General features: G+C 53.5%; 1 protein-coding gene across 1 annotated transcript in view; it reads left to right on the top strand.

Moving 5' to 3' along the window:
* The window catches only part of MAN1C1 (mannosidase alpha class 1C member 1), a 174,499-nt gene extending 151,386 nt beyond the window's left edge, over window positions 1–23,113 (top strand). The window contains exons 8-12 of the mRNA XM_073007686.1: window positions 7,156–7,271; window positions 14,688–14,907; window positions 17,439–17,611; window positions 19,066–19,181; window positions 20,238–23,113. Of these exons, the coding sequence (XP_072863787.1) occupies window positions 7,156–7,271; window positions 14,688–14,907; window positions 17,439–17,611; window positions 19,066–19,181; window positions 20,238–20,364 (752 nt within the window). The 3' untranslated portion in view covers window positions 20,365–23,113. The remainder of the gene's footprint in view (window positions 1–7,155; window positions 7,272–14,687; window positions 14,908–17,438; window positions 17,612–19,065; window positions 19,182–20,237) is intronic.
* Window positions 23,114–24,206: the final 1,093 nt, after the last annotated feature.

Raw genomic sequence — 24,206 nt, 5'->3', positions numbered from 1 at the left:
ACCCCCCACACACACTACATACACTCCCCCCACACACACATACACCCCCACACACACACTACATACACTCCCCACACACACACACTACATACACTCCCCACACACACTACATACACTCCCCCCACACACACACTACATACACTCCCCACACACACACTACATACACTCCCCCACACACACACTACATACACTCCCCCACACACACACTACATACACTCCCCACACACACACACTACATACACTCCCCCACACACACACTACATACACTCCCCCCCACACACTACATACACTCCCCCACACACACACTACATACACTCCCCCACACACACACTACATACACTCCCCACACAACACACACTACATACACTCCCCCCACACACACACTACATACACTCCCCCCACACACACTACATACACTCCCCCACACACACACTACATACACTCCCCCACACACACACTACATACACTCCCCACACACACACACTACATACACTCCCCCACACACACACTACATACACTCCCCCCACACACTACATACACTCCCCCACACACACACTACATACACTCCCCCACACACACACTACATACACTCCCCACACACACACACTACATACACTCCCCCACACACACACTACATACACTCCCCACACACACACACACTACATACACTCCCCCACACACACACTACATACACTCCCCCCCCACACACACACACACACTACATACACTCCCCACACACACTACATACACTCCCCCCACACACACACTACATACACTCCCCACACACACACACTACATACACTCCCCACACACACTACATACACTCCCCCCACACACTACATACACTCCCCCACACACACACTACATACACTCCCCCCACACACTACATACACTCCCCCTACACACACACACTACATACACTCCCCCTACACACACACACTACATACACTCCCCCTACACACACACACTACATACACTCCCCCCACACTACATACACTCCCCCACACACACACTACATACACTCCCCACACACACTACATACACTCCCCCCCCACACTACATACACTCCCCCCACACACACACTACATACACTCCCCCACACACACACTACATACACTCCCCCACACACACACTACATACACTCCCCCCACACACACACACACACTACATACACTCCCCCCACACACTACATACACTCCCCCACACACACACTACATACACTCCCCACACACACACACTACATACACTCCCCACACACACTACATACACTCCCCCCACACACTACATACACTCCCCCACACACACACTACATACACTCCCCCCACACACTACATACACTCCCCCTACACACACACACTACATACACTCCCCCTACACACACACACACTACATACACTCCCCACACACACACACACTACATACACTCCCCCCCACACACTACATGCACTCCTCCTACACGCACACACTACATACACTCCCCACACACACACTACATACACTCCCCCCCCACACACACACACTACATACACTCCCCACACACACACACTACATACACTCCCCCTACACACACACACTACATACACTCCCCACACACACACACTACATACACTCCCCCCACACACACACACTACATACACTCCCCACACACACACACTACATACACTCCCCCTACACACACACACTACATACACTCCCCACACACACACTACATACACTCCCCACACACACACAGTACATACACTCCCACACACACACACTACATACACTCCCCCCACACACTACATACACTCCCCCTACACACACACACTACATACACTCCACACACACACACACTACATACACTCCCCCTACACACACACACTACATATACTCCCCCACACACACACACTACATACACTCCCCCTACACACACACACTACATACACTCCCCTACACACACACACACACTACATACACTCCCCCTACACACACACACTACATACACTCCCCACACACACACACTACATACACTCCCCACACACACACACACACACTACATACACTCCCCCTACACACACACAGTACATACACTCCCCCCACACACACACACACTACATACACTCGCCACACACACACACTACATACACTCGCCACACACACACACTACATACACTCCCCCTACACACACACACTACATACACTCCCCACACACACACACTACATACACTCCCCCACACACACACTACATACACTCCCCCCACACACTACATACACTCCCCTACACACACACACTACATACACTCCCCACACACACACACACTACATACACTCCCCCCACACACACACTACATACACTCCCCCACACACACACACTACATACACTCCCCACACACACACACTACATACACTCCCCCCCACACACACTACATACACTCCCCACACACACTACATACACTCCCCCACACACTACATACACTCCCCCCACACACACACTACATACACTCCCCCTACACACACACACACACTACATACACTCCCCCTACACACACACTACATACACTCCCCCTACACACACACACTACATACACTCCCCACACACACACACTACATACACTCCCCACACACACACACACTACATACACTCCCCACACACACACACTACATACACTCCCCCACACACACACTACATACACTCCCCACACACACACACTACATACACTCCCCCACACACACACACTACATACACTCCCCCCACACACACACTACATACACTCCCCACACACACACACTACATACACTCCCCCCACACACACACTACATACACTCCCCACACACACACACTACATACACTCCCCACACACACACACACACACACACTACATACACTCCCCCCACACACACACTACATACACTCCCCACACACACACACACTACATACACTCCCCCACACACACACTACATACACTCCCCCCACACACACACTACATACACTCCCCACACACACACACACACACTACATACACTCCCCCCACACACACACTACATACACTCCCCCCACACACACACACACTCTACATACACTCCCCCCCACAGACCCACACACCCACACTCCCCTCACATCCACACTCCCCTCACACACACCACACACACAATTACATACACCTCCCCTACACACACTCCCCTTACACACTATGCACACACCACACACACACATTACACACACTTCCCCTACACACACCCACACACTACACACAGTCCTCTCACATATACATACACTACACACTCCATGCATACACTACACACCACCCACACTCATTCCCACACACACTACACACCACCCACACTCCCTCACACACCACCCACACTCCCACACACACACTACACACCACCCACACTCCCACACACACTACACACCACCCACACTCCCTCACACAGACACCACCCACACTCCCTCACACACTACACACCACCCACACTCCCTCACACACTACACACCACCCACACTCCCACACACACACACACACTACACACCACCCACACTCCCTCACACACTACACACCACCACACTCACACACACTCCCACCCACACACACACCACCACCCACACCACACTCACACACACCACCCACACTCCCTCACACACTACACACCACCCACACTCCTCACTCACACACTACACACCACCCACACTCCTCACACACTACACACCACCCACACTCCCTCACACACTACACACCACCCACACTCCCTCACACACTACACACCACCCACACTCCCTCACACACTACACACACCCACCACACACTCCCTCACACACTACACACCACCCACACTCCCTCACACACTACACACCACCCACACTCCTCACACACTACACACCACCCACACTCCCTCACACACTACACACCACCACACCACACACACTCACACCACACACTACACACCACCCACACTCCCTCACCACACACACCACACCCTCACACACTACACACCACCCACACACCACACACACTACACACCACCACACTCCCTCACACACTACACACCAGCCCACCCACACTCCCTCACACACTACACACCACCTCACACTCACCCACACCACACTACACACCACCCCACACTCCCTCACACACACTACACACCACCCACACTCCCTCACACACACACACACACCACCACTCCCACACACACACTACACACCACCCACACTCCCTCACACACAACACACACCACTCCACACTCCACTCACACACACACACACTCCCACCCACACACCCTCACACACTACACACCACTCCACACTCCCACACCACACACACACCACCCACACTCCCTCACACACACTACACACCACCCACACTCCCACACACACACCTACACTCACCACACACACCCACACACCACACACACACTACACACCACCCACACTCCACACACGCACCCACGACTCCCACACACTACACACCAACCACACTCCACACACACCACCGCACACTCACACACGGCACTCCCACACACACACCTACCACCCACACCCACGCACACACACACACTCCCCCACACACACATTCCACACACACCCCCCACACATTACACACACACCCCTCACACACACACCCCACACACTACACATTAGTCTCCTCACACACACTACACACCACACTCCTTGACACACACACACTCCCTGTACACATCCACACACCCCTACCCCTCAGCGCACACACACACACACCCATGCACCTACATACACACACACATTAACTCACCACACATACACACCCACCCCACACCCCATACATACACACACACTCCCCACACACCCCACACACATAAGCTGTAAAGCAGTGGGACCCTCACATGTGAGACGCCCACATAAGTGCCCCGAGAGGCAGCCGCATCTCAACACCGTGGACCCTAATGACCTGGCTCCCTCGCCTGCATGTCCCTCCAGAGGAAGCCTGGACCTTGTCACGCGCACACTCCGTCACCGCATGATTGTGTCTAAACTCCTTGGCTTGGCATTAGAGGCCCTTCCTGGCACAGCTCAAGCCTCGCATCCCGGCAGAGCCCAAGCCTCCCTTGCATTCACCCTCTCAGCACTCCGTGGGCATCTCTGCGCGCCGTATAGTTACTGGGCACCGAGCAGGAGTCGCATGCAATCCCTCCCCACAAAGAGCCCACGGGCTAGTAAGGGAGGCAGACCCGTGCACAGGCACTCATCACACACCTGGTGGGCACCTGATGGCAGGGTGGGCCCACCACCCAAGGGGAGTGCGGCCGCCGAGGTCTTCTGATGGTAGCTGGCCTTGTTTCACTTAATCCCTGTGCACCCTATGGGGAGGGACCGTGAGCCAGGTTGTGAGAACGCTTGAGCTCCCGGGTGGGGGACGAGGTGGGGAGGGTGCACCACACCGAGAGGTGACAGTGCTCGTAGCTGCCGTGTCCATGACGGGGCTGGAGAAGGGCTCTGAGCAGAGGCTGACCCATGACTTCCAGCCTGAGCCTGACCCCTCCTCTGCAACAGACCTGCCCCTCCTCAACATGGCAGGCCTGGCCCAGCCCTTCCCTTCTGTGGGGTACCTAGGAAGAAGAGAGGTGCCACTTCTGTCTTCCCTCCACACCAGAGCACAGTCCAGCCCAGCCCGGCCCCTTCCAGCTCCTCCCCAAAGCACATGCTTCATCCTGTCTGTTCCAATTTTTGCAGATGCTGGTCCGTTCTGGAACCCTTGCTGGGCCAGGACTTATTTATGGATCAGGGCTGCAGGGGGCCGGAAGGGCGGGTGTACCGTCTGGCTGGCCTCCTCTCGACCCCCATTCCTGGGTCCCATCTGTCTTCGCCCTGTCTTTTGGTCCCTTGGTCCTCACACTTGTCTTTCTTTCTCTGCGTGTCTCTGTCTTCACTCTCTGGTTGACTGTGTGGAGCTGCGGAAGGTGAGGCTCTGCCCTTCACCCACTTGATGGTCTTGGATGAGCCATTTAGGCCCAGTTGCCGTTCTCCCACCTGGGAAATGGGGTCGATAGCACCTACCTTGCAGGGTGCCGTGGAAGATTAAGTTATAAATAATACAGTGAGGCTCCTGGCCCACAATAAATGGTAGCTGTTGGTGTGTTCTCTCTCTCTTTCTGTCCCTCCTCCCCCGACCCACTTTCCCTCTCCCCTCTCTCTTGGCCCCCTTCTTCTGCTGAGGAGTTGAAAACACTCTGTCCACTCCCCCACCCCGCCTTCGGTCCACCCGCATTTTCTTTCTCTGTCCACTCCCCCACCCCGCCTTCGGTCCACCCCCATTTTCTTTCTCTGTCCACTCCCCTACCCCGCCTTCGGTCCACCCGCATTTTCTTTCTTCTCTCTGTTTCTCTGCTTAAGTGAATCAGAACACAGAACTGGTTTGTTCTTTGTTAAATCTATCAAATGCCTTTACGTTTCCCCGTTGTCAATTGTCAAAGCCTAGGAATGAAGCGTTTTCTGTCTTGCATCTGCGGTGATGTGTTCCTCGGGCAACCCGCCTTCCTCCTGGGACGGCCCTGGGTGGAGAGACCTCTGGGCTCAGCCACAGCCTGTGAGGCCCTGCTCCTTGGCTGGCCCACTGTCCAGCAGGCAGAGGCCACCAGGGCAGAGAGGGGGTGTCGTGACTCAATTCTTCTCTTTCCTGCTCCTTTGAACTCCATTTATCCCAATTTGCTAAATTTGAGCTCAGTTTTTCCAGAGTGGCTCTACTTGAGGGCTTGGCCAGCTAAATTAAGGTTTTTCCTCCTCTTTCCCATGGCCTTTTATGAAGCTACCCAGCATTAATTATCATGTTTGTCACTGGGTAATAAAAACCTCTGAACTCCCTGCCACCAGATTATCTTTGTAAAGAAATGCAACTCACTTACAGTTAATAACCAGAGGCCCCGCCGTCCCCAGCCTGCTAAGGCGAGGTGATTTATAGCACCCGCCGGTTGAGCCCATGCACTTTTGTGCAGGATGAGTGCGCTCTAGACCGCCCGGATTTCCTCCGAGTCGCAGGCTGTGTCTGCCTTGCAGTCCCCATTCCAGGTTCGGTGGCTGCTGGCGAGATGCCCACTTCCTACCCGTACAGGCACCAGGCCCCTGAGGCCAGGCGGGTGTGCGAGGCCCTGCCCCAGGAGAGCCGGCGGCAGATGGAGATAATGTTCTTGTCCTCTTTCCCCTCACAGACCACGTCTCGGTTGGAGGACTCGGGGACAGTTTTTATGAATATTTGATCAAATCCTGGTTGATGTCGGGCAAGACAGATATGGAGGCTAAAAATATGTACTACGAAGCCTTGGAGGTAAGACAAGCACTGGATTATTCACAGGCCGCTGGTCACCAGCCTCCGGCTCTCTCACAGGCCCTTGAGTGCTGGGGCTGCGGGGCCAGATGGGCTGAGGCTTGCTCCCACCCCCTGCAGGGAACTGGTGAGAAGATTGACAGGACAGCCCCCTCCCAGCCAGGCATTTTACACCCCTGCCACCCTCCCACATGCTCTAAGATGGGGGCTGTGTCAGATGCAAAACCCAAGCTCAGGGAGGTGAAGTCATGTGTCCGAGGTCTCCTCGGAAGTGACCGTCAGTCTGATTCAGAAACCGCCACCTGCTCGGTGTCTGTGCTTCGGCTGATGTGTCAGAGCCCAGAATGCAGCCAGACTGGGGGCTGGCACCCCCAAGGGTGGCTGCCAGAGTGAGACCCTCAGCCGTGTCTTCCTTGGACAACAGAGGTGACAGGAGAAGTACGTCCAAGCTGGAAGAGGCCTTCTTCAGTGGAGCGTCCAGTTTTGCTCCTTCTCTTTATGTGGATGGAAACCAAGGCCTAGAGAGGGGAAGGCACTTGCCCAAGGCCGCACAGCACAGAGCTGGCCAAGCTGGCACCACTGCTGGTCTGTCCACGGGGTATGGAATGAACGAGGGCTGGAAGGCTGAGGTGAGTCCCTCCAAAGAGGAGAGACCAGGACAGAAGAGGGAAGCAGTTAGCTTGAGCCATTGGGAAGAGGGTTAGGGAATCCCACGACTCAACAAATACCTCGGAGCCCAACTAAGGAAAAGGCACTGGGCCGGCTCTGGGCCTCAGTTTCCCCATAAAGCAAGTTGAGCAAGTTGGATCTACTCTGCCACCACCTTGGTCTACACTACCTCCTTATTTCCTCTAAACCGGCTTCTCCTCTGCCCTGCTCTCTGAATGCTATGTGGGGAACAGAAGCCAGAAGAGTTGGACATGCACATCCCTCTCCTCTCTGGCCCCCCTTAGCACCTGGAATAAATCCAACTCCTCTCCTTTACCCATCGGGTCCACCTTCCCTGGGCCCTGCTGATCACCCTGACTTCACCCCTGCCTCTCTGCCCTGTGCTCTCTGGGCCCTGGCACCAGTCTTCCTGCTCTTCCTCAGACACCCCAGGCGACTCCCACCTCAGGGCCTTTGTACTTGCTGTCCCCTCTGCCTGGAATATCATTCCAATGGCTAGGTCCCACTCACTAGTCAACTGTCAGTTCAGATGCCACTGAAACTACCATTCCCAGCCTGTCACATACCCAAGCTTATTCTCTTCACCTTCATCACCCTCTACAATTATCACAGGCATATATTTGTTTACTTGCTCATTCTCTATCTTCCCCAAATAGAATGTCAGTTATCTGGGATCAGAGATCTTGTCTGCTCCTAAAACAGTGCCTGGCACATAGCAGGCACAGGGTAACTGTTTTGTGAACAAATGAATGAATGCATGCATGCATGAATGCTGAAAGGATGGATGGAGGGAAGGATGGATGGATGGAGGGAAGGATGGATGGATGGTGGGAAGGATGGATGGATGGTGGGAAGGATGGATGGGTGGAGGGAAGGATGGATGGATGGTGGGAAGGATGGATGGATGGAGGGAAGGATGGATGGATGGAGGGAAGGATGGATGGATGGTGGGAAGGATGGATGGATGGAGGGAAGGATGGATGGAGGGAAGGATGGATGGATGGTGGGAAGGATGGATGGATGGTGGGAAGGATGGATGGAGGGAAGGATGGATGGATGGAGGGAAGGATGGATGGAGGGAATGATGGATGGATGGTGGGAAGGAAGGATGGATGGAGGGAAGGATGGATGAATGGAGGGAAGGATGGATGGATGGAGGGAAGGATGGATGGAGGGAATGATGGATGGATGGTGGGAAGGAAGGATGGATGGAGGGAAGGATGGATGAATGGAGGGAAGGATGGATGGAGGGAAGGATGGATGGAGGGAAGGATGGATGGATGGAGGGAAGGATGGGTGGATGGAGGGAAGGATGGGTGGATGGAGGGATGGATGGATGGATGGAGGGAAGGATGGATGGAGGGAAGGATGGATGGATGGTGGGAAGGAAGGATGGATGGAGGGAAGGATGGATGGAGGGAAGGATGGATGGAGGGAAGGATGGATGGATGGAGGGAAGGATGGGTGGATGGAGGGAAGGATGGGTGGATGGAGGGATGGATGGATGGAGGGAAGGATGGATGGATGGAGGGAAGGATGGATGGAGGGAATGATGGATGGATGGTGGGAAGGAAGGATGGATGGAGGGAAGGATGGATGGAGGGAAGGATGGATGGAGGGAAGGATGGATGGAGGGAAGGATGGATGGATGGAGGGAAGGATGGATGGATGGAGGGAAGGATGGAGGGAAGGATAGAGGGATGGAGGGAAGGATGGATGGATGGAGGGGAGGATGGATGGGTGAGTAGATAGATGGGTGGGTGGGTTTGGGCAGTTGGATGGATGGATAGATGGTCTCTGACTACCCTCTGATCACAGGAATCTGGCCAGGAATGGTGGTGCTTAAAAGACACACATTGAAACGGACTGCTAGAGCCCTGGATCCTTTAAACCATAGGCTCGGCAATGAGTTTTCCCTGCCCAGCTCCCTGGCACAAGACCTCCGTCATGAAGCAGCTTCTGGGACTATAGTCCCATCTCAGTCTGAGTCCCAGCCTTGTTCACTCCGGTCTTTGGCTGAGCTCAGACCAGAGCCCCGGTCAGAGAATTAGTGTGCAGCTGGTGGTGGCCAGCGTGTGCTGCCCAGAGGCCCTTGATGCCTTCTCTTGCAGAGTAAACATAAAGTTAATGAGCAGCCAGGCTCCCTGCCCTCAGGGCACACTGTAGTTGAGGCTTCAAGGGAAGAAGTGGCCATGAATTATTTAAGGCAACTCGGAGCACTTGATTTTGTAGGAGAGAACTTTGAATAGAAGAGGCTTTGCTCTCTGCATTTGATCTTCCCAGTGAAGAGCCTGGAGCGTCTTTGACCCTGGGCGAAGGCTGGGCCTCTGGCAAGTTTGGGGTTTTGAAGAATCTTCTGGTGGTTCTCAACCTTGTTGGCATGTTAAAATCACCTAGGGAGCTGCAAAGTCCTGATGTTCAGACTGCACCCCTGACTCAGAACCTCTGGGCATAGGGCCCGGGCCACACATGAACCTCCTTGGGATTTCCGTGTGTAGTCAGGGTTGGGAATCACTAACCAAAGACCTTCACCCCTGCCTGTACCTTAGGAACACCTGGAGAGCTTTAAAAATCCCATGTCTAGCCTCACCTCAGGCCAATTAAATCCCAATCTGAGCTTTTTAAAAAGTTCCTTCCACGGCCGGGCACAGTGGCTCACACCTGTAATCCCAGCACTTTGGGAGGCCGAGGCGGGCAGATCACGAGGTCAGGAGATCGAGACCATCCTGGCTAACATGGTGAAACCCCGTCTCTACTAAAAATACAAAAAATTAGCCGGGCGTGGTGGTGGGCACCTGTAGTCCCAGCTAATCGGGAGGCTGAGGCAGGAGAATGGTGTGAACCCGGGAGGCGGAGCTTGCAGGGAGCCGAGATATGGCCACTGCACTCCAGCCTGGGCAACAGAGCGAGACTCCATCTCAAAAAAAAAAAGAAAAAAGAAAAAAAAGTTCCTTCCACAATTCTGTTGTGCACCTGGGGTCAGAAAACCACCAGGTTAGACCAGTGTCCAGCTGGGGTGGGCCTGGGAAGGTCAGACAGTTCAGACTGGGCACACCTCTGAGTGTCACGGCAGAAGACAAGAAGAACAGGGAGCGCTTTGGTCACTTTGGCCTCCTCTGGGCCAGTGCTCTAAGTACCTCATCTTCTTTAGCCCCCATCTTATAGATGATGAAACTGAGGGTCAGAAAGGCCCAAGGTCCAGATAGCAGCAGGTGTCAGAGCGAGGACACAAATACAGGTCCAACTCCAGATCCAGTGGGCTGGCCTCTGCTTACCAGCGGCCAAGTCACAGAGGGGCCTAGCTTGCCTGAAACCCCTCCCACGAGTGCTCAGATGGGGCTCCTGCAGGCGGCAAAGGAAGGAACAGCCAGTGCCAGGCACTGAGCCAGGCTTCGAATATCCTCTCCTTTAATCCTCACAACCGATCCAGGAATCATTATTCCCATTTTATAGATGAGCAAAGTGAGTCTTCAGTGAAGTGAAATAACTTGCCCAAAGTCATCTAGCTCCTAAATCACAGAGTTGAGATTCAAACCCAGGCCTCTCGCCACTCTGGGCTCACTGCCTATGGGTTAGCCCTGCTCTGCAAGGAACAGTACAAATATTTTTGTTAATACTTTAAAAAAATAAACCCTGGTCTTGTACCCCAGTTAGCTCCTTGCACCTCTGCTTGCTGTGATTTAAACCTTTTACCAGTCGTCTGCCAGCCTGCGCTGTCTTGTGTTTTGTTTTAAAAAGCCTTGTTTTTTATCTTTGCATCTGCGTGTCTCAGTTGTGTCTTCAAAGAGGCACTGGTTTATAATTTCCTCTTGACCGCAATTACTTAGCTTGGGGCCAACCCGCAGTGGAAATAACCTGTGGGAGGCGGTCTGGAAGGTGCAGATGCCAGCTCTGGTGTGTGGCATCCTGAGGTCTCCCTCAGATGTCTGTGTTCTCTCCAAAGTGTTGACAACTGGTGACTCTGACCCAGGTTTCTGAGCCCTGACACTCCTCCCCTGCGCCACACACTTAGTGACGCCGAGCAGCTGCCGGGGACATGGCTCTGCCCAGGAGCCAGGCCGGGCCCAGAGCAGACCCCCGCCTGCAGCCCGGCTGCTCTGCAGGTGTCCTCAGCACTCCCCCATGTGGAGCAGGTGCCCTGGCATGTCACATTGTCAACGTTTCTCCATCTGCCACTCAGTGTGGGTCCTGCAGCCAGCCCACCAGCCCTGGGCCCTGACAGGAGAGAAAAAAGAAAAAACAGACCCAGGAGTGAGCGAATGTTCCTTGAGCATCTCCTGTGTGTCGGGCACTGGCTGGAGGCTGCTGGTGGTGGCTTCTGCTGTCACACGGCACTCAGAGTCTGAGAGAGGGACAGATACACAACAGAAACATACGCCAAGTAGGAATGGCACCATGTAGAAGGGTGACGGGCCCATAGTAGTGGCAGTGGCAGTGCTGGTTTAAATTGCAGCATTCTCTCCAAAGAAGGGACATTCTGGAGGAGGTGGAGTTAGCAAGTCAGGGCTGGAGCATGCAGGGAGGAGGCACAGCACCAGCCAAGCCCCGAAGCAGGAAGAAAAATGCAGCCTTCAAGAATGTCACCTTTGCAGAGAGACTTTCCCAGACCTCACTCTGCAAAGTACAGCACTGCCCCCACCCCAGCTCTTTGTTTTGTTTTTTTTCTGTTTTTGAGACAGAGTCTCACTGTTTCCCAGGATGGAGTGCAGTTAGTAGAGATGGGTTTTTGCCATGTTGCCCAGGCTGGTTTCAAACTACTGGGCTTAAGTGATCCATCTACCTCAGCCTCCCAAAGTGTTGGGATTACAGGCATGAGCCACTGTGTCCAGCCCCTCCCCGCCTCCCCCTGCATTTTTTAATCTCATCCTCTCACTTTGTTTTATTCAAAATGCTGATCACAAATTGTACCTTTGGGCCAGGTGTGGTGACTCACACCTGTAATCCCAACACTTTGGGAGGCCTAGGTGGGTGGATCCCCTGAGGTCAGGAGTTCAAGACCAGCCTGGCCAACATAGTGAAACCCTGTCTTTACTAAAAATACAAAAAATTGCTGGGGGTGGTGGCACACGCCTATAATCCCAGCTACTTGGGAGGCTGAGGCACGAGAATGGTTTGAACCTGGGAGGCGGAGGTTGCAGTGAGCCAAGATGGTGCCACTGCACTTCAGCCTGGGTGACAGAGTCTAAGACTGTGTTTCAAAACAAAACAAATTGCACCTCTCGTGTACATTTGGTTTTGTTGGGAATTCCCTGCACTAATGGGTGAGCTCCCTGAGGCAGAGTCCAGGCTCCTCTCCAGCACACCTGTAGCCCCAGTACCTAGCATAGCACTGACACCAAGGAAATATTACATGGCTCCCGAAATATTGGAAGCCAGGAGGGTACATGAGTGAAAAGAGGCCAGTGTGGGTGAGGTAGGGTGTGAGAAGGGAGGGGCAGGAGACAGACTAGAGAGGAATCATAGGGGCCAGTGATTATTGGGGACTCGCTCTGTGCTGGGAAATAGGCCAAGCCCTGCAGGCATATCTCATTTAATTCTTACAACCCTTTGAGGCAGTTAATGCTCTTATTCCCAGTTTACACGTTAGGAAACTGAGGCACAGAGAGAACATACAACCTGCCCAGTGTCACACAGCGTGGAACTGGTGGAGATGGGATTTGAACCTGACGAGTCTGTGCCCCAGAGCCATGTCCGTAGCATCAGGTCCACCCTCAGGGTCCAGATCGTGGAGTCTTGGCGGCCTCTCTGGTCTTTTCACATAAGGGCACTTGGAAACCACTGCAGGTTCTAAGCAGGCAGATGATATGATCCGGTGTGTTAACTGCAGAGTACAGAGAGCCCCTGGAGAGTAGATTGGAGGGGTGAGAGTGGAGGCAGAGGCCTGGCAAGGGCCCCAGAGGACCCCAGCCATGGGCCAGGCCCCATCAGCCCATGGAGTCTGGTCTCAAGGCTGTGTGAGCAGCTTCCTTCCTCCCCTGGGTCCCCAGGGCTCCTGGGACTGACAGCAGTGTGACCCCCTCATGTCCCCGACATCCTAGAGTCTTTACAACAGCATCACCACCCTTCCCACCAAAAGGCATGGCCATCGGGTAGAGGAAGAAGCAGAGCTCTGGACAATGTGGGGTCTTGTTTCTAGGCTGGTGTGGCTGCATGGCCTGGGACAAGCTGCCCCTCCCATTTGTCTGTGTAGGGCGCCACAGCCCAGGTGCCTGGCTTACTGTAGGCATTAAATGAGGAAACGTGACAAAATACCGTAGAGAGCAGCTCTTAATTTTCTGCAGGTTCTTTTTGAGAAACTGAGAAGAATAGATGGACACTCTTCCCATAAAGATGCACATCCACTAAAAAGTGTTGGGTACAGTTTTAAGGGCCTGGACCCCTGAAGCCCGTCCACAGGCCCGCTGGGTTTCTGGTTAAGATCAAACAGAGGACATAATGGAGGAGGAGGAGGAGGATCACCTTAAAATATTTTTTAATGTTTTTTAAAACGTGGAAGATTTTAAAGACTGAGAGACTTGCCCTGGGGAGCTGCCGTGTGTCTGAGCCTCCCAGTGAATAGCAGCCCCTCCTGTGCCCTGGCAGGCATCTTGACCAGCAGAAATCAGTGGGCCTCCTTTGCCTGGGATGGAGGGCTTGGCAGAGCTGCCCTTGCTACTGTCTCCAAAATGTTCATTTTCCATCCTTTCCCCCCCTTCTCTGTGCCCTCCCACGCCCCTTCTCCCTGCCCAATCCCCACCTTGCTCCCAGGCGATAGAGACCTACTTGCTGAATGTCTCTCCCGGGGGGCTGACCTACATCGCCGAGTGGCGAGGGGGGATTCTGGACCACAAGATGGGGCACCTGGCCTGTTTCTCCGGGGGCATGATCGCCCTTGGCGCCGAGGATGCCAAGGAAGAAAAGAGGGCCCACTACCGAGAGCTCGCAGCCCAGATCACCAAGACGTGCCACGAGTCATACGCCCGCTCAGGTAACCCTGCAAGGGGAAGGGGCAGCAGGAGAGACTGAGGCTAGACACCAGGAAGAACTGGAAAGACCAGCAGCAGTGAGTGAAGGGAGCACATGGCCTTAGGGAAGCCTCCCGTTGGAACTTAGGTAGAATTTGAGAGGTGCTGTCCAGGCTCCAAGACTGTACCCTGAATGAAAGGGAAACTAGTACAGACGCAGGAAGTGCTTTGCTTGTACCCGATGCTCTTCCGCCCTTGACACACATCATCACTGAACCTCACCACACAGATGAGGAAACTGAGGCTCAGAAATTACTTGGCCAAGGTCCCTTGAGAGGGGCACGGAGTAAAGGATCCTCCAGCTCTGGAGGCAGAAACGGCAGCTTCCTGAGCCCAGCACATGTCCCACCCTGGGTCCCATGCCTTCGAATGTGCTTCTGCCTTTCCCCCGGCACCCTCCTCAGAGGGGGTCTCACCACCTCCTGCTCCCACCTGTTTAGTCGCCCTCTTTCACCCGTGACCACCAGAAAGCCTGAGAGCTTGGTCCTCCCCACCCACCGCTCACCACTGAATTGTCAGATGCTAGAGTCAGAGGTCACATTTGAGAGCCTGAGCCTGGCTCCTCATTCTACACAGAGAAGCGGAGCCAGCCCAGAGGGGGAAGTGACTTAGCCAAAGTCACACTACAGATAAGGAATTGATCCTGGGCTGGAACCCGGGCCTTCTGATGCCTGCACCCCTCCGAAAAATCCCCAGCCCCTATGTGGTCCCAGGAGACACCCGCTGCTCCCAGTGGTAATCCCAGTGTTGGCTGGAGGGGACGAGCCAAGATTTGCAGTAAAAATCCCAGGCTCAAGCGCCGCTCTGCCACTGCCAGCTGGGCAGCCTCTGTTTTCTTATCTGTTCGATGGAAATAATGACACAGGTTTCAGAGTGAGGCACAGGGTCCCATGAGAAAGTACTTTGGCAGCCGCCTTCTGCCAGCAGCACTGCAGCCACTTGCTGACGCCACCGCGATGTGTCTGTGCCCGCCCCAGCTGAATGGGGTCTCCTGGAGCTGTTTCCAGGAAGTCAGAGATTCGCAATGGGTCTTTAAAACTGGTCGTCCATTCTCTTCAAAGAGCTCACTCTGCCAGGGCCATAAACAAATAACAAATCTCAGGAATAATAAAAAGCTCACTATTTGTCTGAGACAATCAGCCCAGACCATAAAAGACAGCCGCTTAATAGAGCATATTGTTCCAGCCAGCCTCGGCTTGTCCCGTGGACGCCTGCAGCAGTGGCTCCTGCCTTCACCCCACTAGCGACTTGGCAAAACGACTGTTTTCTGATAGCCAGGAGCTGCTACGCCATTTGAAAAGAGTCGAGAGGCTAGGGTCTAGCTATTTCCTCTTCCCTGAAGCCCTCCATGGAAGAGTGGAAGTCCTGCAAACCTCTAGCCCCTGCCTCTAGAGTAAAAGCAACCCAGGGCCTCTCAAGGTTTTGAACCCTGGTGGGAGGGAAGAGGGCTCACATTAGGAATGGAGCTGGGGACTCGGGTGACCTGAACAGGAGGGACAGGCATTAAAGGTTGAAGGATCTGGCCCTCATACCCTACATGTTGGGCCTATGAGGGTTAGACCCAGGAGGGAAAGAGCACCACCCTAGGAGAGGCATCAGACACATCTAGGGTCAAGTCCCAGCTTAGCCACAACTCGCTGTGTTACCTTGGGCAAATTACTTAGCCTCTCTGATCCTCAGTTTCCGCCTGCGTGAGAGGGATAGTAGCAATTACCTTACTAAAGAACCATGTTTTAAGAATTGAAATAGTGTATTAAAGCACCCAGCACAGCCTTTGAAATCATAAGCGGTGACTGCAGAGGTGGTTACAATTATGGCCATACAACAAGAATGACAGCACATTGCCCCAAAACAAAACAGTGACAATAACAGAACCCAGGCTTCCTCGGGCTTTCCTTCCTCAGCTCCCTTTGTGGAAGTAGGTGCATTCCTGGGCAATCTTCCCTCCATTTCCACCTCAGCTGTTCCCAAACTCTAGAAGTTCTGGGAGGTGTTAAATGCAGTTTTCTAAGAGAAAGGGCCCCGTGGAGAAGCCTCATTGCATATTAGCATATTAAAGAATCTGATAAATCCTGCAGATGGGAGACTCACTTTGTTTAACCCTCGGTTCCCCAGGTGTGTTGAAACCCGAAACCCTCTTGGCTGAGGTCTGGCTAACCTCTTGCAGAGCTATTGCCTCATAGTACACAGTCGTGGAACCCCGCCCAAACCTTCACCTACCCAGACTGCTGAGTAGCTCATTTGGACTCTTGAGTCCAAAGCTACTCACATTTCGAGTCCCCGAGGGTCTTGTTTTGTCCAGCCCAGTTCAAGAGGGAAGCTGGGCATCTGCCCGGTGCAGCCTTATGCAGCAGTCCAGGCAGGGGCGCCCCACACCCACACACCCCTGACATCACCCTGGCCGTGGGCTCGAGGCAACTGACATCTCTCCTGGATCCCGAAAAGCAGGAGGTGGGAGGACTGACCTGGGCCCTCTGCTTGGCTGTTTCCCCAGACACCAAACTCGGGCCCGAGGCCTTCTGGTTTAACTCCGGCAGAGAGGCCATAGCCACCCAGCTGAGCGAGAGCTACTACATCCTCCGGCCAGAGGTGGTGGAGAGCTACATGTACCTGTGGCGACAGACCCACAACCCCATCTACAGGGAGTGGGGCTGGGAGGTGGTGCTGGTGAGTGGGCCCCAGGGATGGGCAGCCAGGTGCCAGATGCCCCCTGAGAATTCACAGACAGGCTGGGTGCTAGGTGCCCTGGCTTGGGCACGGAGTGGAAGTCCAAGCCACACTGACCTCTGGCCACAGTTCAGAGTGCAAAGGGTCAAGGTGATGGTTACAGAGCCAAGAGTTCCCAGCTGGGCAAAGTTGTCCTGAGACAGGACAGGGCAGACTTGTGAAGAGGGTTCTAAGTGCCCATGGCCTTGGGGCCTGGGATCAGGCCTCAGTAAACTTAGAGGGTCAGAGGCTAGGCAGCTGCCTAGAGCACCACGTGGGCACCACGCGGCCACCACTGTCCCAACAGACGCTTTCTTGATCCCGAAGCTGGGCAGCTCACCTCCGCCTCCCTCCTCTTCCCACAGGCAGCCCAGCCCCAGGGATCCCCCACCCTAGTCTCTACTGGCCCTCGAGGCCTACCCTGCCCTCAGCACCCAGCCCCACACCTAGGTGGAAATTTAATGGCTGTCTTGGGGGAGGTGTCAAAGGCAGGTGTGGGGATTCCAGAAGGTTCCCTGGTGGATGCTGAGCCTTCTCTGCCCCTATCTCCCCAACCACCCCCATGCCCACTCCGAGCATTGCACTCAGACGGGGTCTGGGGCATGCTCAGGTTCACTGCCCTGTTAAGTTCACCTGCTTCCCCAGGACCATTGCTCTTGGCCTTCAAGCATCTTGTGCTCCTATGTCCAGTCCACAGACCCCTCAGTGGGTAGAAATTGTATTTATCAGCCTATAGGCAACATGGCAAAACCCCATCTATACAAAAAAATACAAAACTTAGCCAGGCATGGTGATGCACGCCTATAGTCTCAGCTACTTGAGGGGCTGAGGCAAGAGGACTGTTCGAACCCCAGAGGTTGAAGCTGCAGAGTGAGCTATGATCGCCCCACTGCCCTCCAGCCTGGGTGACAAAATGAGACTTTGTCTTAAAAAAAAAAAAAAAAAAAATGCATTTATATAGAAAGATGAATGGCTTGGCCCACTCGCCTCCAGCCCAGGGGCCGTCTCTCCTGAGAATCCCTGGGGTGCCAAGTCCATCCCCAGATCCCAGCCCATGGCCATCACTTCTGCTTACCACTGTGGGTGAATCTGTGAGACCAGCCTAGTCCCCTGAAACACGAAGAGAAGCTTCCTCTAAGTTCAAACCAGGTGGAGAGCTCAGGACAGGCAGCCCATCGGGCCGGAGCTCTCAGAGGTGTGGGGGGAGGGAGTGTGGCCCCTCCAGCCTGGGGACAGGTGGCTAAACCCTGAAAGAATAATTTGATCTTCTATTCCCACAAATGCCAGGAGTCCCCAGCCAAGGGGTTGGGGTGCTGTTTGCTTTCTAGCTCCAGCCTGCCAGGCATGCACAAGTCTTGAGGGGCCTTTCCTGTCCCGTGTTAAGGCTGTTTTCTCCTCCTCTTCCCCTTCCTCAGGCCTTGGAGAAACACTGTCGGACAGAAGCCGGTTTCTCTGGGATCCAAGACGTGTACAGTAGCACCCCCAGCCACGACAACAAGCAGCAGAGCTTCTTTCTCGCGGAGACACTAAAGTGAGCAGCGTGGGCTTTTCCTAGGGATGGACAGGTGGGCGGTTGGGGGCGGGGGTCTGCAGTCCCTCCCTTCCACAGTCATGTTCTGTGGTCACAGGACGGGAGCCCAAGAGGGGTGAAGGGTTTGGGATCCAGAGGGCTGCACCCCAGGGGTGAGCCTTGGGCCAGGCCGTTTTCTTGGAGAGTGGGACTAGGCTAGAATCCAAGTTCCCCAGGGATGCACCGTGTGATACCGCAGGTTCCTTCAGTTTCCCACCTATCTCCGCAGGTTCCTTCAGTTTCCCACCTATCTCCGCAGGTTCCTTCAGTTTCCCACCTATCTCCGCAGGTTCCTTCAGTTTCCCACCTATCTCCGCAGGTTCCTTCAGTTTCTCACCTATCTCCGCAGCTTGCTTCCATTCTGGGAACTCGAGTGTAAAATGGGATAGGATTAACGATGACGATGTCGGTGCTGGTTGCTGGCATTAACTTTCCCTCCTGTGGCCTCTGCAGTGTGGGTGCTGTGCCCCCCTCAATTTCTTGCCGTGGAAGTTGGCCACCCCGCTTCCTCGCTGTTCCCCAAAGCAAGCCCCTTGTGCTTTAACCGATTAGGGTGGGTCAGAATGATCCGCTCCTTCCAGCGGGGAAAAAACCCACAACCTGGAAGCTGCAGTTCTAGAGTCACAACCCCCTGTTCGTCTTAGTGCCCTAATGTGTGCTCTGAATGTAGAGTCTGCGGGCAGCAGTGGGGCACGTGGAGCAGCCCTCAGGCACCCCTGCAGAGATCTGGGCCATAAGGGCTCACATACAGGGCCAGGCAGGTGAAGCCGGCTGATGGCAGAGCCAGGGTAAACTAAGTCCTTCTGACCTCAAAGCTCAAGGCTTTTCTCTGCATCCACAGCCTCCTTCCCCAGGACTAGCACCCCCACCCTGCCGCCCACAGTTTTGAGGTTTCAGGCTTCCTGACCTTGGTCACAGGCCCATCACAAAGGCCCTGAAACTTGTTCCTGGGCCCACCCTTCTTCCCCAGGCCACTGACAGACTGTGTCTTGCTTCCCTGCCCTGCCTGGGGCACAGGTATCTCTATCTTCTGTTCTCTGAAGATGACTTGCTCTCCCTGGAAGACTGGGTGTTCAACACCGAGGCCCACCCGCTCCCGGTGAACCACTCAGACAGCTCCGGCAGGGCCTGGGGCAGACACTGACCTCATCCCCCGCCGCCGCCCTGGGGCCACCGCAGGGATGCCTTGCCTTTTCAGGATTTGGGACTGTTTTCAAAGGGACTGGGAACGAAGGCCCCATCTCGGGCAGACCCCCAGCAGATGTGTCAGACAAGCAACTTCTTTTCCTCTGTGAGGAGACAAGACTTGGAGACGCAGCAATGTAAGGCCAGGGCCATGGCCACACTGGCCCACACATTCCTTTCTACAGAGAATTTCTATGAAGCCCTCTCACTTGCCATTCCAGGGCCAAAGACCGGAGGTTTGCAATCTGCCCCATGTATTTGATTTGCTTCCTTTTGGTTTCTCGGTTTTTGTTTTTGCTTGATTTTGTCTTTTCTCTATGGTTTAGTTTTATCACAATTATACATACAGTTTTCAGAATTATGCGCTTTCTAAAATGATGTCATCCTGATAAACAAAACCCAGTGTTTGCACATATACAAAATCTTGACCCCGTTATCTATATTTTAAATGCTTTTTGCCCAACACTGACCCTGCATTCAACTATGTGTCATTTACCTTATAATTTGAGGAGGGGATTCCCTTTGATTGGGCCTCAGTGTTACAAATCACTAGTGCTCTTTTCATTATTATTGTAATGAAAAAATCTGTGAACTAGAATAAAAGAGTTTATTGAATAAGAAATATGATTGGGCTCATTGCACATCAGTGACTCCTAGAAAAACCATTGCAATGTTACCATCAGAAAGAATAATCAGCCAGCAGTTGATTTAAGGTATAATTTAGTAAATGATTCCAACTTCTATTACCTCCCCTAAAATCAGTCCTGATATATTCAAGAAGTGTGGGGCCAGCCCTTCAGATGCAGTTGTTTATTTACACTCAGATTGAGATTGGGAAGAGGCCCAGGGAGGAGCAGCAACTTGCCTGAGGTCACACAGCCCAAAAAAGGCAGAGGAGAGTCTCGCCCCTGCCGTCTCCTGGCCACCCCAGTTGAGTGTCTGTTCCATCATTCAGCAGATGCTTGGTGAGTGCCTGCAACGGACCAGACACTGGGCTAGAGGCCAGGGACACCGCTGGGAGTGAGACAGTCATAAGCCCTGCAGTCTAGGGGTCAAGAGGGGAGACGGCGATGGTAAGGGAAACTGACAAGCAAGTGAAGTGACTGCAGGTCACAGGAAATGCTACAAAGGAGACAGATGGACAGCTGAGGACCTACCCTATGGGGTCAGGGAGGGCCTCTCTGGGCAAGTGACCTTCAAGCCAAGACCCAGAAGATACAAAGGAACGCAGAAGGACTATCTGGCAGAAGAACGAACCTCCCATAACCCAGCCCCCTTTCCCACCCCGCCCCCCCGATGCCCTCCCTGGGAGGGGGCCTGAAACACTATGGCTGTTGTGCAGAGCAAGGAGTTCAGGTCCTAACACTGAAGTGACAGCGCTTCCTCCCCTGACACTTTTTGTTTGTTTGTTTTGAGACCCAGGGTCTCTTTTTTTTTTTTTTTTTTTTTTTTGAGTTGGAGTCTCGCTCTGTTGCCCGGGCTGGAGTGCAGTGGCCGGATCTCAGCTCACTGCAAGCTCCGCCTCCCTGGTTCACGCCATTCTCCTGCCTCAGCCTCCCGAGTAGCTGGGACTATAGGCGCCCGCCACCTCGCCTGGCTAATTTTTTGTATTTTTTAGTAGAGACGGGGTTTCACCGTGTTTGCCAGGATGGTCTCGATCTCCTGACCTTGTGATCCGCCCGACTCGGCCTCCCAAAGTGCTGGGATTACAGGCTTGAGCCACCGTGCCCGGCCCAGAGTTTCATTCTGTTGCCCAGGCTGGAGTGCAGTGGTGCGATCTTGGCTCACTGCCACCCCCACCTCCTGGGTTCAAGCAATTCTCCTGCTTCAGCTTCCCCAGTAGCAGGAATTACAGGTATGCGTCACCACACCCAGCTAATTTTTTGTATTTTTAGTAGAGACGAGGTTTTGCCATGTTGCCCAGGCTGGTCTTGAACCCCTGAGCTCAGGTGATCCGCCCACCTCAGCCTCCCAAAGTGCTGGGATTACAGGCATGAGCCACCACACCCAGCCCTTTCCTGGCATATTTGCAGCTTGTCAACACAGTGGAAGTCACGGGAGAATTTTGAGCCCTTCCCTGGGCTCAGCTGCTTACTCTGTTCATAAGCTTTAGTAGCTCCTGCCTGGGGCTCTGAGCCAGGTGACCTGGCTTTAAATCCCTGCTGTGTGAACTTAGGCAGGTACCTCCTCTCTCTGGGCTCTTTTCCATCAAGCAGACAGAAAACCTCAACCCCACAAGGTTGCTGTGAGAAGTGGGAAGCTGCTGGTACCCTGGGCACAGGAAGTGCTTGTTCCTGGTTCTGGAGACTCAGGACATTCCCAGAATCTCCTTAAGCAGAGCCGCTGGGGAGTAGCCCCTATGGCAAGTCACCATGCTCTTGATAGGCAGCATGAGAGCGTGACTCCCATGACCCACCTGTGCTCACTTTAAAAAAAAAAAAAAAGCAAACCAGGAAAACTGACTACACAAACATTGTAGAAAGATTAGAAAATAGAAGCAGAAAGAAGACGCATTGGCCATCCCACTCTCTGAGGTGAATACTGTTATATTTTCTTCTAGGCCTTTTTCTATGAATATATAGAATATATATTTTGCCAACGTGGTATCCTACTATGCACACTGTTTTCTTAGAATCTGCTTTTGCACTTAACTATATATTGTGAACCTCTTTCCATGTCAACAAATACATGTTTATCTCATCGCTGTGCGTGCTTGTGGAGTATTCCATTGTGTACTGTAGCCTACTTTGCTGATCTAAGCCCCTGTTGCCAGGCATTTGGGTTTGTGTCCATCTGGGATTTTAGTTACAAATCACAGAAACCAATTCTGTCAACTTAAGCACAGAAAGGGATTTACTGAAATGTCATGGGGTGGCTTATGGAATCTTAAGAAGGAGTAAACAGTCAAACCTCAATAAGGGCTAGAAAGGACTTGGCCAGGGACGCTTCAAGAACCAGGGAAGCCTCTCTAGGCACCGCCATCAGGAGGGCTGAATCCAAATGTTTCCAGATCCTACTGTGGCTCCTTTCCATGTGGCCTGGCCTGGGTCTCATGCCCGCCCCTAGCCAAGGGCAGGGCCAGGCATCTTGGCTTGGCAGACCCCCTGAGATTACCCTGTGCAATGGGTGATGGGCTGTTCCCTAGAGAAAAACATGAGATTCATCACCAAAATAAGGGACCTGCAGGCTGCACAGGCAAAAACAGCAGGACTGTTTACAGTTTGATTTCTTCAGTATTATACAGAGAGTTATGAAGCGCATACTTAACCATCCTCCTTTTCACTTTTGTCCAATTATGTCCTCAGAATAACTTCTAGGATGTCTCTGTCTCAAAGCCACTTTGCAGTTCCCCAAGCCCCAGGCTCCCCCGCCAGGCCCGTGCGGCTGTCTCCCTCTCCTCTCCTGTCGTCTGCTGTATTGCTGGGAGGAAATTGTAAGAGCGAATATTTTAAAATGTATCCTCCAGGAGGGCCCTTGCAGGTGGAGAAATATCATCCTTTTGGCAACTTAACTCCATTCCATGGATAAAAATAAGTACGACTCAAGATAGGCCGAGAGGAAAGAGGAATTAAGGGATGACTCATCCTCACTGAAGGTAGGAGAGAGCTTCACAAGCCACAGAATCTGAACACCCAAACCTCTCCCTGAAGAGCCCTCTCCTTCCCCAGCTGGGGGTCAGTGCGCAGCTGCCAGGCTCATTTTAAGCCTTGTCTGTGCCCTCGCTGAGGATGGAAGTACCGATTGCACCTCCTTCCCTCATAGAAGGGCGTGATGTCGGCTCCTTCCCAGAAAGCTTCATCA

This window comes from Chlorocebus sabaeus, chromosome 20 (assembly GCF_047675955.1).
Source record: "Chlorocebus sabaeus isolate Y175 chromosome 20, mChlSab1.0.hap1, whole genome shotgun sequence".
NCBI classification, from domain to species: domain Eukaryota; kingdom Metazoa; phylum Chordata; class Mammalia; order Primates; family Cercopithecidae; genus Chlorocebus; species Chlorocebus sabaeus.
Note: the sequence above shows the minus strand (reverse complement) of the source record. Positions and strands in the feature narration are given on the sequence as shown.